This window comes from Lonchura striata, chromosome 2 (genome assembly GCF_046129695.1).
Source record: "Lonchura striata isolate bLonStr1 chromosome 2, bLonStr1.mat, whole genome shotgun sequence".
In the NCBI taxonomy this organism is placed as follows: domain Eukaryota; kingdom Metazoa; phylum Chordata; class Aves; order Passeriformes; family Estrildidae; genus Lonchura; species Lonchura striata.
Genome location: NC_134604.1, coordinates 33,123,398 through 33,141,706, shown reverse-complemented (window position 1 = coordinate 33,141,706; position 18,309 = coordinate 33,123,398). Strand labels below are relative to the sequence as shown.

The 18,309-nt window shown below is 40.8% G+C and overlaps 1 protein-coding gene across 13 annotated transcripts in view; it reads left to right on the top strand.

Annotated features, from left to right (window-relative positions):
* The window catches only part of TENM4 (teneurin transmembrane protein 4), a 1,541,819-nt gene that overhangs the window by 1,278,365 nt on the left and 245,145 nt on the right, over positions 1-18,309 (top strand). Inside the window, exon 6 of one of the 13 annotated variants that reach the window (XM_077781312.1) lies at positions 5,017-5,226. The exons of the other annotated variants lie outside the window; for them this stretch is intronic. Coding sequence (XP_077637438.1) covers positions 5,017-5,226 — 210 coding nt within the window. The remainder of the gene's footprint in view (positions 1-5,016; positions 5,227-18,309) is intronic. 13 annotated transcript variants of the gene reach the window in all.

Below are 18,309 nucleotides of genomic sequence, written 5' to 3'. Positions count from 1 at the left end.
GAGCTGTACTGTAATGTCTTTTGTTTGTAGTGGTCCTTAACACTACACTGGTGCACCTGTTCTAACCTTGGTTAGAAACTTTCCTATTTTAAGGTGGTTCAAAGGCAGTGTCAGTGGCAGAACTTAATGCAAACATTCCTATGTGAGAACTACTGCGGTTGTTGTACTGAGGTAATCACAAACACAGTACTTCTGCCCACGCCTCTTGTTTCTTTATGGTGGGAATTCGGCAAATTAAAAATATTTGAGTGTGACAACAGCCTTTTAGTGTTTCAGTGGCTAGAGATGCAATATGCAGGTACAGAAAATGACAGAATTTTGAATCAAATTATTGCATATCTCTGTGCCTCAGTTTACTTATATGTTGGAAATGTCAGTCTTTTCCCCAGAATGATTTGAGCTATAAGGGACCTTGGAGATGATCTGCTTCCACATCCCCTGCCCTGGGCAGGGACACCTGTGAGAACAGGTTGCCCAAAATTCTGTCCAGCCTAGGCTTGAACACTTCCAGGGATGGAGCATCCCCAGTTTCTCTGGGCTGCCTGTGCTAGTGCCTCACCACCCTCACAGAGAAAAGTCTCTTCCAAGTATCTAATCTAAATCTTTTAGTTTAAGACTCTTCCTTCTTGTCCTATCACTATCTGCCTGTGTAAAAAGTTACACTCCCCCTTTTTTACAAATTTTCTTTAAGTACTGGAAGGGTGGTGGAAGATCTCCACAGAGTCTTCTTTTCTCCTTGCTTAACAGCTCCAACTCTCTCAGCCTGTCTTCATAGCACAAGTGTTCCAGCCCTCAGTGTCCATTGTATCAGCCAATCTGATAACAGATCCCAACAATCTGATAACAGTATTTCAAAGTTTAAACACCCAAGTATTTACAGCCCTTAAAGGTTCTTGGATGAAGTTACTGGGTGAAAAAAAGCTGATACAACTTATTTATTGATCACAGATAATACCATTCTGGGTATATTGAGCACTATTAAATCCTGTTGCCTTGTCATTTCAGCTCTGTGAGAAGTCAGCCTTTGTCTATATCCACTCTTTTTCACCTCTTTTGGGACAAATTACAAACATATGAGTATATATGGACTGAATGTAGTCCATGAAACAATTTACTGATCTTCTTTAGAAGTACCCCTGTGAATGTTCTCTATTTCTGGCAACTCTTCTATTCACACTAGTACAAATACACCCATTTTAAATCAGCTCTTGATCTCTGAATGCCAAATCCTGTGAGAGATAAAGTAATTCTTAAATATTACAGCCAAATGTGCAGCATAAAATGAAGGCGTGTTTATTGTTTGTCTTACTTTCCCCTAACTATTTAGGTTCTGCTCTGCTTGTCTCTTCCCTAAATTTAAAGCAGTTGCCTGAATATTGCGGAGTTCCTTGGTTAAGCTGAGAAACAGATTCTTTGTACTAACCTATTTCCAAAGTTTTTGTTTCCTAAGTACTTTCATAAACATGGCAACATATCTTCCCCTGTTTTTTTTTTTTATTTTATTTTAATCTGAAATACTGGCACATAGATAAAATAGGAGGTTCTGCTCTTTTTCCTCTGAATATGTGCTAGTATCGCATCATTCATACAGAGACATACAACAACTATTATTCCTGCCTCAAGTCCAAAGAACATAATTTTGACTGCTCACTGCAAGTGGATATATAAGGTTGTTACAAACTGATGCCAAGGGGCCCTACTTGGAATTCATTTTGTTTTTCTTTAAGTTCCAAATTGAAGACTGTACATAATGAATGTGTTATCTAGTCATTCTGTTTTGTATTTTTGAAGGAGAAACAGCACATTCTGCAAAGTAACTTGTCCTACTTGCTCAGGTTCCATGGCAACCCAGTATTGCTGCAAATTCATTTTGCTCTAATCAATTAGAAATTTTGGTCTGGCAGCTGGAATGAATATCTACAGTCTTGTTTTACTTGGACCTGCAGTTGCAGTAAATTCAATGAGATATTTGTGCGAGAAGGAAACAAACTTGTAGCTTTCATTTCTCTCTTGGTTTAATTTTTGTGAAAAGGTCAGATTTAATTCTTGGTTTTCTGTCCAAGCAGGAAAAAAAGGAGGCAGTTTTCTTAAAGGATCCATAACTTAACACATGCTTGCCTTACAGCCTTGTTGACTTGCTAAAAAGGAAGGTGTCACTTTGGTTCCTGTGCATTTTATAACTGGTTGTTGGCAGCAGAGCTGCCTGGTGCACACCTTCATCCAGCAGCTGGCAAAGTCTCCCATTGAATCCACCCTATCATTCATGCCCAAAAGGCAATTTTCCACAATGTGCCCTTCACAGCAGTACAGCCCTGAGTGGTTAGAATGCACAATTCCTGGGGAATCTGCCCTTGTAAAGGTCAGCTCACACACTGCTGCAAGTGCACATAATGACTGTGAAAGCCCATGGGATCTTCTCATGTGCACTCTGCAATGGTGAAGTTGATTAAAACCCAAAGTTGCCATTAAAAATGGTTTGGATTTGTTTTTATTGATATTTTTTTTCTTTTATTCTTGCCAAAACTGCAATACTGGGAGATGGGGAAGCTCCTGCTAAAAGAAACTCCCAAAATCTTGCAACCATGTGAAAATGGCAGAAACTTTCTGATGTGGATTGACAAAAGCACTGACATTTTGCTTTTAGGGTTACAATTCCAAATTCAGTTTGCTCTGCTCCTGCTCTTTGTGTCCAGACTACAGAATTAATGTATAATTATGCCAAGTGTACTGTCTAAACAAAACACAGAGAGAGCTCTGGGGCTCTACTGTAATTGTCCACTTTTTTTTTTTTTTTTTTTTTTTTTTTTTTTGGTCTGGTAGCCACACCATTAACTCCCTTTTATGCATTTCACTGGTGTTTGTGTAAATGAATCATGGGCTTGAAATAATTTTTTAATCTGGATTATCCTTCTCAATGGCTGGAAAAATGTGTCCTCACGAAGTGCACTGAAAAACTGTATGGGTCTATAGGAAGATATTGATTTTACACTTCTTTTCCATTTCAGTCACCATCACACTAAAACTCAGCCTCTGACTACTACACAGGATTAGAAATACGTCACCCTATTTTGTAATGAAAGCATAGCAAATCAAAGTCCTGATTTAAACTTTGTTACATGTCAGAGCTCATCAAATCTCTAGTGCCACAAAGAGGATAATGCAGAGTATACTTTGCTTCTTCAAAAGCAGATCAGAATTAGAGTTGAAATCTGTTTTCATGTCAGAGACTGTGACACGGAAAACAGTGCTCATCCACTTGCACGTGTTCCTTTTTATTCCTGTCTGTCACCAGTTCCTACCACTAGTTAACACAATGGGAAGGTTACAGTCTTGGCACCATAAAAAGGGTCAGGGAGTGTGAAGTGGGCTGCAGATTCCTTGAAAGATGCATTCCTAAAGGACGAACTTCTCTGTCTGAAGGGTTGTCAGAAAGGTGATCCAAACCACTCCACTGCTGATCATAGCAAAACACACAGGGCTCAATTTTGGCTCTTGGTCTGCATGCTGCCCAGGCTGCTGTTCACACAAGGGAGTGTAGGCTTTCAACCAGCACTAGCTTTTCTCCTTCCTGTGGCAAGTGTCTCTAAGCACAGGTACGGTCTGGTATTCTCCTTGGATCCCAGGGTTTGCCTCTGATGCCACAATTTCCTCTCTGATTATAACTGGCAATTTATAAGACTGGCATATGCCAAGGAGGTGACATCCAAGGGCATATGATGAGAAAAACTAATGACCAAGGTGGAAGGAAATACAGCAGAACAAGCTTTGGGGGATTTAAATGTTAAACCTACTTTATTGTTTTGGGTTTGTGTCTGTTTCTAAAGTGTTCATGTTGTGTTTAGTAAGAAATATTGTACAGCTATGTTGTGAGCTATGCTATGTTCAAAATACGATTTTTTAGAAATGGATGATTTTTTAAAGTTTGCTGGTTTTCTTGTGCTGACTGTTCTTTTATTTTGATGGATTTTGCATGATAAAATTTCAGTATTTGGGAAAATGTGAGATATTAATCATTGACTTTCAGATCAAATGTAGCAAGGGGAAAAGTTCATGTTTAAATGCATTGTCCTGTATTATATGTCTGTGTTCATATTTCCCCTGTTTTTATTGATGTACTGCACATATCTGACCTTCACATTTGCCTGATAGTTTTTTAGCCAGTCTGGCACTTCTGACTTACCAGTTTTGTTTAAAAAGATGATTGATAATCAAGAATTGCTTACAGTAAGCTTTTCCAATTGGATCTACTTAACCCACATGTACCTGATTTAATTTCCCTGCAGTCAATAGAAGCTGTTCCTCAGTCAAGCACAACTCTATTGTAAAATCTTAGAACCCGATTTGTTGTGTTTTTCATCATTTAATCAACTAAATGACGCTGGTCTGAGCTGTGCTTCTGCTCCGTTGCCACTGTGGTGGTTTGCCGAGCTGCTTCTGCCCCACGCAGCGGTGTCCGCACCTTTCCTCCACCTCTTGCCTGCGTGGTGGGGGTTTTGCGCTGTTTGCTTTATAAACTATAGGGAAGGGAATTGTTAAACCAATCCCCAAAAGGACTTTACGCTTTTCACAAGTAATCTGAAATAATTCGCCCTACAATAGGTCGGGCAGATCTTTCCCGTCCGTGAGACGGAGCGCGGCTGCATCAATGAGCACGGCTCATTGACAGCGAGCGCCCACGTCGTGGGAACAAAGCGCATCTCGGACCAGAGGCTATCGCCAACGTCAAAACCGTATCAAAACCAAACCGAAAAGCACAAAAAACAAACAAACAAAAAACCCCTTACGGATGAGAGTTTTAAAGGATGGATATAAGGAGGATAGAAGTTTTAAAGGACAGTAACAGCCCGAGGGGCAGCAGGTAATGGGGTCAGATACGTGCAGTCGGCCGCCCCTCAGGCAGGGCTGCCCCGGCTCGACTTTTTTATTGTCTCTGTCCGTGTTTTGCGGTGTTTTTTTTGTTCATTTTATTTCTTTGTGTTTTTCCCCCTCCCTTCTCTGTGTGTCTGTGGCCCGCAGGTCCCCCCCTGCCCTGCTCGTCCGCCTCCTCCACCCCCCGCTCGCAGTCCCCCTCCCCCCTCCCCTCGCCGCCGGCCAATGAGGGCCCGGGGCGGTCGCTGGGCGACGGCGCGGCCCGGGCGGCCGCGGGCTCGGACTCTGAGGAAGAGTTTGTCCCTCACTCATTCCTAGCTCAAAGTGGCTCTGGAAACCTCTGTGCCGCCGCCAACGGTGAGTGACTTTCTCGCTCTCTCTCCTTCTCTCTCTCTCTCTGTGACTACTTTTCCGTGCCCGTCGTGACAGCCGTGCGCGGGGGTGTAGGTTGGTTGGGAGAGCGGCTGTGCCCTTCGGATGGGTTCGGGGGTTTTGTTTAAAAAGTTGGCTGGCAAAGGCTGGGAGGTCCGGGCAGGTCCGTGCTGGACGCGGCGGTGCGGGACGCGCAGCGCCGCTCGGTACCCGGGCAGCGCTCAACGACTTGGCTTGGCCTGAAGGCTGGAGCCCGCTCCCTTTTGCGGGGCTGGAATTTCGGGGTGCTTTGACTGTTTTATTAACTCCTGCCTTAAAGACTGGCCAAAGAGCCTTCCCCCCCTCTCTGTGAGGGCGACAAGGTGCAGGCGGGGCTGGAACTTGCGGGGGACCTGTCACCCAAGGGCAGCATGGACAGGAAAGGGGATGACGAACGCCAAGAGTTGCTTTGATAGTTGTGGCAGTGGCATCAGCACTATCCCAGAGGAAGGTTGTCTGTGTCCAGCTCCCTCTGAGGTGCTGAGATGTGTCCTCAGGGGAAGTATTTGAGGAACAGCAGCAGAACCACGTCCTTTTGGGATGCTCTGAGACTCCCTGGTGGGTTGCTAGGGGTGCACAGCACCGCCGGATGGTCCATGATGCTTAAGCAAGTTACAAGGAGAGGAACGAAATTGACAGTTCTCTGTTGCAAAGACATCGAGTCATAAATGGAGAGGTAACGCTCATTGGCAAAGAAATGTGAAATTTCATCAAGGGTAGTGTAACCTGACGAAGTGCAGATTACAGCAGTGGAATAGCAGTGGCCACTCAGGCCGCTGCCATCCAGCTTGAGCGATAATTGCTCACAGGTCTGATTTATGATGAAGGAGAAGGCATTCAAAGATATCTTGAAAGAGAGAAAGAAAGGTGAGAGGGAGGTTTACTGCAGCTGGCAACAGCTTAACTGCGTTTATGTTAAGCTTCCAAGAAGGTTTCCTAGTATGCTGTTATCTTCAAGTAAGGAGAGAAAGTTTGACATTTAATTTGTCCACCCTCTCCCTTTCCCAGCTTCCCTCTTCTTTTGTTGCATTTGTTATGGTAAAAACAAACTTTCCTTTCAAGGTTTTTCAAAGGAGGAGGTTATCTCTTCTGAATTGTCATCCTAAGGAAAGTAGGGGGAAATACAGTGTTGTATTCATTCAGGAAACTGATTAAAATTCATATCCTCTGTTCAGCTTCCCCCTTCCCCTCCCACCCTATAACACACACACATCTGACTGCTTGCAGTCACAGAACATGGAAATTTGAAATAATGTCAATTACCCTCTTGTTGGAAATAAAACCTAACTCACACATGTTTTTCTACATCGTAGTGTATATGTATGTACTTTCTCTTTTCTCATTTAGGAAATACATGTATGCATACATGCACACCCTCCAGGTAAAAAAAGGGAAGAAAGAACAAGCAAGATTAAAAACCTTAATCTCTTCTTTTACTAATTGGCTGAAAACCAAGAAAAGCCTTGTTCAGAGTCCACAGTGGGTTGACCACATTATTGTATTCTAAATGTGCTGGTGGGTTAGTTAGACTTCAGGCTTTTCAGCTGCCTGCTAATTTATCCTTTTTTTTTTTTTTTTTTTTTTTTTGTTTCTCAGCACTTTTTGCATCAGCTTGTAGACATACTACATTCCCCGAGTCCTTCTTTGTGTGCAGGATTCAGTAGGTTGGTAATAAATATGTCCCACACAAAGACAAGGCATCTGGGCTCTCATTTGCCTGCTTATTCTAGTTGATCAGTAATCAGAAATGCAGGTAATAGCAGGGCACTGGTGAGCTGCTAGGATCAGCTCAGCGTCACTCTGCTATCAAGAGGAAAACAAAGGTGACTTACTTTGCCACCTATCAACCCATAATCTGAAAGTTCACAGGAATGACAAGCACAGACCATACAAGGCCATCATGCCTAAAACCCAGAGACTCTTATGACCTCTGTAAATGGATTTAATTGCTTTAGTTCTTTAACGTTCTGTTTCTCTGAGGCTTAGTCAGCTTAAGTTTTAAATGACAAAGGCAGGTCTTTATGTTCCTTAAATGGTGAAAATTAGTAAAAGCTTATTTTGGTTAGGACTAAGTTTAATACAGTTAGAGCACTCGTTCTCAGAGAATAGTAGCTGTCTCAACAGCAGGACAGCCTGAGAATGCTGTTCAAAGGATTTGTGTTGCACTTTTTAATTGATTGTGGCTAGGTTTTCCTTCCACAGCTGTGTAAACTCAACCTTAGAGAAGTCCATCCAAAGTAAGTAACACCCAGGGAGCAGCACCGCTGTTACAAATCCCCATGTAAATTGCAAGTATAATGCACATGGAACTTAAGAAACATGCTACCTTTTGAATATACAGTAGGCTATTCTTTATCTAAGTTCCTTTCATTCCAGAAAGGTAATATTGTCCATGATATTATTTTTACACTTCCAGAAAAATGTCCACCTAAACTTTCAAATGCAGGCTGGAAACAGCTAATATGTATATAAATACATGGACATTTTTTAAGACTTTAAGTTTTGTGATAGATGCATTAAAAACTATGGTCTGATTTTCTTTATTTTTAAGGAATTTAGAACATTGAAAGTCCAAATTTTTATTCTGCCTATAATATCATAAGGTACATAATTTTAAGGAAAAAGATTTTTCAGACTTGAATCTTTCCATTTTTCTTTTAATATATGTGAAGTCCAGAAGGCTTTTTACTTTACCAAAAATTACCCAAGGTAACTAAGGTGCGAGTGTCTCCATTTCATGGAATCCTAGAATGCTTTGGATTGGAAGGGCCTTTAATCATCACCTTGTTCCAAACCCCTGCCATGGGCAGGGACACCTTCCACTAGACCAGGTTGCTCAGAGCCACATCCAGCCTGGCCTTGAACACTCCAAGGATGGGGCAGTCACAACTTATCTGGGTAACCTGTTTCAGTGCTTTATCACTCTCATAATGATGCCTTCCTTATATGAAATTTAAATCTATTCTTTTTTTCATTAAAAACCATTTTCCTTTGTTCTATGGGTACCAGCACTTGTAAGAAGTCTCTCTCCATCCTCCTCATAATCTCCCTGTTAGCATCAAAAGGTCACATGCCTTCCCTTCTGCAGACTAAACAGCCATGTCTCTCTGAAACATCTCAGGACGTTTCTGTTCAGAAGCCTTAAAATTTCCTGATTTTAGGGTTTCAGCACTATTTGAAAAGTTGGTTGACCTGTGGTATTTTGGTGGACATTAAGAAACTAATTAGTTTTCCAGGTTTCTTATTTATACTGGGGTGTGGGTATATATGTATAGGACCTGGGAAAAGCCAGAACTGTCTGAAGACATCCAATATTTAATCTGGTTGTACTAAGAAACTTAACAACTGCTGTGCTGGATCAGAACATGCAGTCCCTGACAAGGGTATGGGAGAAGAAGCATGAACAAGTGGGACTGCAGGGAGGATTTTGGCCAGCTGAGAAAGGTTGAGCACTAGCCAAGGAGGGCTGTAGATGTGGGTGCTTAGCTCATTAGTGGCAGCTTTCTTCCATTTAAACCAGTAAATTACATGAAAATACATATGAAAAATTGAGTGTCTGTAGGGAATGGTGTTCAGGAGGAGCACATCAGCCTGACCATTGGTGCCCATGTCTCTTCAGCATCCACAGCTGTGGCACTGGGGGCATTAACAAGTACATCTGTGAGGTAGGGAAATGGCTGTCGTACAGAGTGACAGAGAACAGATATGGAAAGATGTATGAAATCTGTGGGAAGCTGACATCCAAATTCCAACACTGGTTGTGTTGCCTCATAGTCAAAGCTGCAATGTGTGACTTCTTCCAGCTCCTCCATCAGTGAGCAGGCATTCCATGAGAAGTGTGCTTTTGTTGTTTGGTGGGGTCTGGTGTGTTTCTCATAAGCTGATTGTATGAGGCAGACAGGAAGGCTGGATATAGTCACTTGAACTAGCCTCTGCACATGGGAGCCACAAAATCACAAATCACCTCTTGTGTGGAGCATTTAGTATTTTCAAATACTAACACAATTTTTGAGATCAGAGCATGGAATTTATTTCATTCTAATAGATGTAAAGCAATACCAGAAAATTGTAAGTATATCTAAAACTGACTCTGGTTCTAGAAATGACTTTACTTTGGTGACACTGGTGACTACTTAAGTCTCTCTGGGAAGAATCTAATACAGCTTGGAGTCTGAATAAAAGTACCTCAGTTTCTTTGGTTTTTCCCTCAAATACATCCCTATTACAAAAACTTGTGGTTCAGCACTGCTTAACCAGTTGTGCACCTTTTCTATCACTAAGGGCATTTTTCACAGAAGAAGCAGCAGTAGAGGGTCATGATGCCAATCACGCAAAGTGACATTGCTGTTGGAGAGAGAGGGAGAGGGGAAAGGCAGGCATGATTCTCAGTATTACTACGCTTTGAATTCCAAGAGAAGGATTAAAAGCATAAAGCATGGATGATACAGCCCTTACCTTGGCACAGGCTATATTGGCAGTGGACAAGGAGGGAAATCCATGTTGAGTATATCTATAAATATTCTAAGGTTAGGTCCTGGGAGACTGGTGCAATTTCTCTATTATCCGTGATTTTGGTGGAAAATGGACCACATCAGGATCAGTTTAACCCCAGCAGCCACACCATGCTTCTTCTGCACAGTGAAATCTGCATGAATGAGCTGCTTGACCAACAAAATCCAAGGTCATGTAGTTAATGAAGGTTCTTGTAATGCTTTTGCCACTTCTTGTTTGGAGTGCTGAACAATGTGAAGCAGTAAATCCCCCAAAGATTTTCATTTTCATTTCTGACTAAATCTGGGCCTCCTGATTTGTAACCTATTTTCTTTAAAGTTATTTTTTTTTAATCTTTAAAAAGCATCCTTGAGCTGTTAAATACAGTCACTGTAATTTACCTTCCTTTCCTATCCTTCAGAAAGAATTTCCCATTATTAGTCAATGATTTGGCTCAGATTTGGGAAGATAAATTCTTCATAAATAGGCTGCTGGGGGCTCCTACAGTTTTGTTTGTTTGTTTTTTGACAAATTGTTCAGTTTTATGTAAATGGTGCATTTCTTGCAGTTTATAGTAACTGACCAGATCATGTGCCACTGCTTGCTGCTATGGCTGGATCTCAGGATCTAGAGGGAAGTCATCTTCTTGAAACACAGGGCACTTTCTGCTGGAAGTTTTTAATCTGTCCATGAGTGCTCAGGGTTTATTTCTTTTGTATCCGTGATGTGGTTGGTGCTGCAGTCTGCCCCACAGCGACGGCGGCTCTCAGACTCGCTCAGCAGCCCGGTGTGTGCAGCTGAAGGCTGAATGCAGCAGCAGCCTGCTCTGCATCAGGCAGCGCTCCTCTGATCTTTGGCTCCAAATTCAGACACAGCAGCTGTCCTGTAGGAGTCCTGCTCAAGCACAGGGTTAGGGGTTTACAGCACCAGGACTCAAAGTGCGGAGAGATCAAACTGCAGCAGGGAGGCCAAACGACTGAATATTAAAGGATTTTGAAGAAGGAATAGTATCATGTGAGGTGTCTTAGAAGTGGAGAATTTTCAGGAATCTGACTGAGGAGAGCAAAAGAACCTTTGATAATGTAATCTGAATAATTGATATTTTTCTAATCTAAAAACTAACAATAAACTCCAATTAATTTCAGTTTTCTTTTATGGAAGGCTTTCGTTTTTCTTTCCAAAAAGCTTGTGAACAGAGGATCTATTATCTTGCTGTGTTTTGTCCTTGCACAGTGCTTTCTATTGCTTCTTTTTTAGTACTCAAGCAAGTGTGTTAAGTAAGAATAGCAATTAATCTCTGCATCCTTTATCAGAGATTTGCAGAGTCCATTAGCAGTCAGTGTTACTCATAATGGTAATTCATAATTACAGAAGGGAAACCGGAATTGGAAGATACAGCCAATCAATTTCCAAGTGTCTTTTAAAAAGTTTTAAATATTCTTTGTTATTGCATTTCCTATTAAAACTTTCTTAGCATCATCACCCTCCTCCCCCTCCTCTCTTCCACAACACTTCAGAAATTTAGTAAAAACTTTTTTTTAAACCTTTCCTAAGGAGAGGAAAGGTTTAAAAGATGCTTAGTTTATCAGTACTTTTAAAAAGATTCTTTAGTAAAATTATATTTTTTAAAACAGTAATGATGATTAGATGAGCTGCTTTGAAAAAAGCATTCTGAAACTCAGTTTTACATCATTTTTCAATTAATTTATCCTCTAATTTGGAAGCGTGCTCAGAATTCAGCTTGAGAAACTATAACCTTAATTCCTCTCTTTTAATTTTAGGCAGAAAACTAAACAAGAAACTTGTTAATCATAAGCTTTCAATTTAGATAGAGACATTTCAAGCCACCAGGGTTTGAGTCATCCTCAGGAGATTTTTCTTTTTGCTCTCATTGTGGCTAGAGCTGTGTCTTGATTATGGGTTCCCAGAAGCCTGACAGGTTAGTGTGGAGATTACCATTTTGGCTTGATTTTCACAGTTGTCTACTCAAACTCACTGTCTTCCAAAAATTCACTGATGTATTTGAAAATTTGTCCTCACATAATTCCTCTGAATTTATCTCTGACGTAAAGATGACAACAAGGTTGAGGTTTTGAGTTTCCAGGCATCGGCTGTTGCCTCTTAGACCCTGAAGATCAAGAAGGAAGCTGTTAACTGGCAGCTGTGAGGAGGATCAGATCATGAATTATTCCTGTTCTTATTCATTGAGCAGTGGAGCTGTCCTGTTGAGTTTTTGTTCCTCCTGTTTCACTCTTTCTTCTAGGAGGAAAGATCAGAGAGATGTCAGTGTATGAGCTGCAGATCTTTCAGAGGACATGAGGCTCTAGAAGTGCCCACTAGCGTTGCTGTCTCCCTTAAGCTCTTGCTTCATGAATTCATTTTGCATCCTGTGAATATTTGTTTAACCTGGCAGTTGTTTGGCTTCAGGATGAGCCAAAGGTGAGAAGCAAATAATTTATTATAGGACTAGATTCTTATCGCTGGTATCAGTGGGGAGGCATTTGGATTAGATTCCTAGCATAGCCAGGGGCAAATCCTGACCCAGCTCAAATCCTTTTGGCTCAAACAGAGAGGGGACCCTTGGTCAGGAGAGAATAGTATGAACACACAGAGAGGCAGTCTGGGGGCTTTTGGGAGGTTTTTTTTGCAAGGAATAAATATCTCAGAAAGAATAAAGCAAAGTTATGATTGTCATGTTTAGTCAAGGGCAGCAATGAAACAAGTCACCTTTCCAGGCTAAGGAGCACACTGAATCAGTTAAAGCAGATTTATAGCTTTTTAGCTGTGATAAAGCCGTATCAGTGTGTATATGAATTTACATAGGAGTAGGAGGGTTTTTTCTTTCTTTTAATGTAAGCCACATTGGAAAGTGTGCACAAAGGAGCCCCACTCTGAGGAAAGACAACTGGAACAAATTATATGCATTCAGACTTGTTAAATGGAATTGGCAGCAGAAATATTCCTGGTAACCTGAGATTATGGCGGCATTGGTATAGTTAAGGTTATGTCAGCATTTCCATTAGAAACCCCTACTTTCAGGGGTTTATATCTGCAAAATAATTCACTGTGGGTCGAAACTTGACAAGCTGTGCAAGGTCTCATCTGAAATGGATTTTTTTACCTTTTACAAAATTGGGGAGAAAAAAACTGAACAGTCAAGCTACAAGAGCACAAACAAAAATAGCAGTGTTATGGCTTTGATTGTTTTTGACATTAAAAAACCCTGTTTCTTTATAGTGTAACTATCAAATGTACAACAAAATCTTTTTCTGAAGAAGGAATTAATCATTAACACTATTAAAGGAAATGAAACATTAATTTATTGCCCATAAGATGCTTTTTCACTGCGGGACTGCCAGTGTTTTGGTCTACCTCGGGTTATACTGAGAGATTTGTGACTAACATGAAACAAAGCCCTCAAAGCAGTAGATTCTGTGTGGAAAAAATGCTTTCAGGGCAGCTTTAGAAGAACAAAACATTGAAGGCAGAGTTGTCCAGAGACTGGAGTGAGTACCAGGAGTTCAGCTTTCTGATTTCTGTCACAGGCTTCTCAGATACAAAACTTAAACTTTAATTTTCTCAGTTGCAAATAAGAGCTATAGCAAACCCTAGGATTCATTATCCTTCTGAACTGTTTTCTTATTTATATGATATTACTGCAGCTAGACATGGTTTACACTATGGTGAGCAAGTAGACAAGAAGGGACCTCTGGCTCCAAACTTGCGGACATCAGGTTTCAGAGAGTAAGCTAATCTTTTTTCTAATTTTTTTCAGATTTTTCCATGCACAACATAGCATTTTTTGTTTCTGGGTAATTATAATCTCTGAGCTGAAGCCAGTATGGCTGAGGGTCTGTGTATATTCTCAGTTCCTGCAGTGCCTTCTACACTTTGAAAAGTCATAACTGATGTTCATCAGAACTTTTTCCACTCACCAGATAAAAGCTGCTGTGGAAGTGCAGTGTATTATAAAATACAGGAAGGAAGTCTGAAGCTCATGTACTCATGGCTGCGTTGTGTTATTACTGTGAAATGGATCTCTCAGTTGGGAGTGAGCTCAAACTTTGGGAAGGCTTGTTCCATTAGCTGTTTGCAAGCCATATGTCTCCATTTTTTAAATGAGGACCTGGGGGCTTTGAACTTTATTTATAAGCTGAAATTTGCTAGTCACTGTGAACTGGTGATTAATTTGTAAGAGAGAAGATGCCAGAAGTCTCACTCTGACCTGTGTGTTCTTTCAAACTAAACATCCAATAACTGCATAGCCTCAGAAGATGTATGCCCCCACTTCCTCCTCCGTCGTTTCTGTGCTTTGCATTATTCACTGTGTTTATTGTAACACACTATTAATCTCAACCACAGTGTTCAAACCATTGTGTGTTCCCAACAAATTCTTCAGCTAAAGCAATGATAGCTTTAGGTATTTTGGGTGGAAGTTTTTGAGGCTCTGAGTAAAAGAGAGAGGATCAGGTTAAAGATTTGAGTCAGTAATTCAGAGGAAAATGTTTTTTGTGGATCCAGAGTGATTTTTCTGAAAAATTATACTTAAAATATGACATGAGAGGATCATGCAGCTTGTTGCTGTGTGTGTATAAGCTATGGTGTATCCTTTGAAGCTGCTTCCCATGTGCACCTGGGTGCAAAGCAGTAGGGGACTTGTTCAAGGGAGGGCAGTCCTTGTCCTGCTGTTACACATGGTTCAAGCCCATAGTGCCTATTCTTGGTAGTAAAGCTGATGTGAGAAGCATTTATGGCACAAAAGGAACTTTTGCTATGAAGAGTTTTGTATGAAAGATTGTCACAGTTCTTTAAGAGCCAGTTGGGTTAAGACTTTGAGGTCCACAAGCCCCAGTGTACACACCCAACTTAAAAATTCAGTTGGGTGGCAGTTTGGAAAAGACCAGAATTTGAAGGGTTAGAGGTTTCTGACTTCGGCCATATGAATTTTAAAAAAAGCCCCCGAGAGAGATGGAATAGCTGGCATAGTGCTTTGAACGCATTATTGGCATTAGCTCAGAACCTATGACTGCAAGGTCTATATTTTGTTGTAAGTAGTACAAGGGGAGTCAACACCAGTCAAAAATCTGGTGGCTGGTTACAGTTTGTGACCTTGGCCAAGTGACCTAAATGCTGGTGCTTGACTCTTACATAAATAAAATGGGGAATAATCACTATTGCTTGCTCCTTAGAAGTTTTGGAGATTTTCATATTCTTAGTCTCAGATTGAAAATGAAAAATACTGTTGTATTCCCTTTCAGCTGATAAATCCACAGTGTCTCAGGGCTTTACTGCTGGCTTTTTAACACATGCTCTGTCTCTGGAGGTAAGGGATAGCGATGCTGCAAAGTTTAGTCAACCTTTTTTTAACACATCTTCACAGTCTGCTCTCACTTTTAACAGGAAAGATTTAGTAGCTGTGTTTTCTCTTTCCATGTAATAATTAGGTCTGTTAATGGCAGCCTAGTAGAATTTAGGCCTTTTCCATATAAAGCAGAGGAAGTGTAAAGATAAAATGTAGTATTATATGACAGAAGGCGGTAAAATTCAGATGTAGTGTATGGTAATTCTGTTTACAAGAGGTCAGCTAATACTGACATGTCAAAATACCATGAAAATGTGCAGCCACTCACTAAAGACAGCAGTGGTGGGCCAAAACACCCATGTTGCTCATGGGCTGTGTGACTCCATGTTACTTCAAAGTACCAGAGAATCATTAAGGCTGGAAAATACTCTAAAGTCACTGAGTCCAACCATTAACCCAGCACCATCATGTTCTCTGCTAAACCATGTCCTCTGCTACCACATGCGGTACCTTCTGAACACTTCCAGGGATGGTGATGCTGAGAAATCTCTACTAAATGGCAGAGACCTCATATGTTAATCTACTTTCTACCACTAGAACAGAAAGGCATGTGGAAAGCAATTGCTAACAGAATGATAGTTGATGCATTTTCTCCCCAGCTCACATGACATTTAAGAGTCTAAAACAAGCAAAGCTACTGAGACCCAAGTCTTTTGCTCATTAAGGGTCTCAAGCACCAAGTAGCCTTATTAGTAGGAGTGGTCAAAATAAGAAGGCTGGACTGGCCCTCATTGATTATCTCCTAATTGTTCCTATTCTTTTGCATCTTGGGACATCAACATTAATCAGAAATTAACCCTACAAAACGTAGCACGTGTGTTTGAGATGCCTTTCAGGGTAACCTAAAAGTTGCTACTTTAACCTCTTGTCTTTCTCCCCTTTCCTAACTGATGTCCTGACAAGGCAGTAAATTGATAGAAATCATAAAATACATGGAGTTGGAAGGAATTCATACCTGCAGGTCATAAAATATATTGGTCCTTTCTGGCGGATATGAGCCTTTTTCTGTTGTGCTACACTTCTCTAGGTTTTCAGGGTATTTCTAGGTGCCCTGACAGTTGAGTTTCTTAATTGTGCTGTCTTTCGTTTTCTTTCAGTCTAAATAAGACCCCTATTGTAGAGATAAAAATTGGCCTCTCAGAATTATTGAGGTTAAGTAGGTTATAATTTCAGCATTTTGGACACCTCAGGATATTAAGTGTTTGATAAGTACAGTATGCTGCAAATAGGAAAAAGCATTCTGAAACCGTAAGTGGCTATATTTCTTTCAGTATTTGGGAGGGAAGGGGTGTCGTGGTGGCCAAGCCAGTAAGATGAGAGCCTGTCATCATATGCACTATTCAAAATCAGCCAGCCATGACAGCTGAGGAATTGGACTTAGGTTCTCCCACATGAGGGGAGAATTGAGCTTTGTGACCTGCTTCAGAAAAATTAAAGTAGCGACACATGGCTCATTAGCATGACAGCTCTGGGAGTGGGCATGGGGTGTAATAAAGTGCTGCAGGACCTTGGAGTGCTCCAGCAGGAAAGCTGGCAAGTGTAAAATCGATGCTTTTGATACATTAGGTGGTAATAGAAGAAGCACAGCACAGAAGTGGTATGATCAGATGATTTAGTTAGAGCCATAAATCTAGCAGCAGTATCGTGGCAACGTGATAGGACACAGCATTTCTTAAGGAGCATAACATAAAGATTCATGCATTAGTCAAGTCTGGGGTTGAAGCACATGTGGGTAGGAGTTGCCTTACTGATACAAATGATAGAGTGGTTCACCCTTGCAAACACACTGAGTAAAACAAGGTCACTTGGTGGTAAATGAGCACTTCAGACAGAGGTGCCAGTATTTGCATTCTGTATGGAAATTTCTGGTGTAAAAGTTATCTGGTGAAATAGAAATCAGCATGGATTACTCTGGGTTACAACTGCTACTTTCACATTTGCCCCTTTCTTGCCTTAACCTGCCTGGCTAAGTGTGGAGATTTTGTAAAAATTCTCCAGAGTCATATTTCAGTAGTAAAACTACTGCTACTTGATGGTTGTGATATGTTTTAATGTAAATAATCTATTTTCCTTGCTACTCAGTTTACATAAATCCTGCCCAAATCACCTTAAACAACTTCTTTCCCTAAAACTGAATGGCTACATGAAACTATCAGAAGGATCTACATTTTACCTCAGTTTAGGTATCTTGTTTTAAAATCAGTCATCCTCTTAAATTACCATCATTTTTTGTGCCCTTCTTAGCATTGCAGTCAGTTTTTCTACACCTCTCTAACAGTGAGAGACAATTGAGCTTGGTATAGCTTCACAGATCCAATGAGTACCCAAAGACAGGTCAGGTAAAACCAGAAAGAAGTGACACTGCTTCCTGCCATTAACATATGCTTGATTAGGGAATGTATCATTAGGATTAGTACAGAGGGAGTAGCATGTCAGAGGAGATAAAACAGATTTGAGTGTTTTTGTAGCATGAATTACAGAAACCTTGCTGTTGCTCCCTGTAACTTTTCTGATACACCAATGAAACTTGAAACAAGAGGTCGTCTCAAAGGGTAATAGCTTCCAGCCAAAATGTGCTTCAATCTACCGGACCACCCATCCTTTCTTTATCAGCGAGGTCAAAATAATAGCAGTGCTTGATGCTTTTACACAGATGGGTAAAATCTATTGTGTCACCAGTAGATATTTCCAGAAACCTAACCCATGTAACTATATATTGTGCCTTTCCCATGTACATCTCTAAACAATCAGAAAACAGTAGGTCTCCTGGTACTCCCTTGAATCAGATAAGTGTGATTATCTCCATTTTATGGAGGTCACAACTGACTAGCCCGAGGTCACCCAGGCGTTCTGTGATCCCACCACAGTGGGATTCATGTCCCCTTACTCTCCCATTTCTTTAACAAACAGTACACTCTGTTTTCTGCCCAGAGCTACACAGACACACCTAACACAATTGGAATGAGAACTAAATGATTTTTAAACATAGTGGTGGAATTTATAAAGGCAGTTTATCTACCTATTTGAAAATTACATCCCAGTGTTTAGTCACATGAGTTTCAGAACAGAATTTTGGCTTCTGCTGAATATTATGGTAGCTTCAATTTAAAACAGTTTGCTTTGTCTTCCATTTCTTCTCTGTAAGAACTCTTGAGCAGTTTATATCGGTGTCAGTT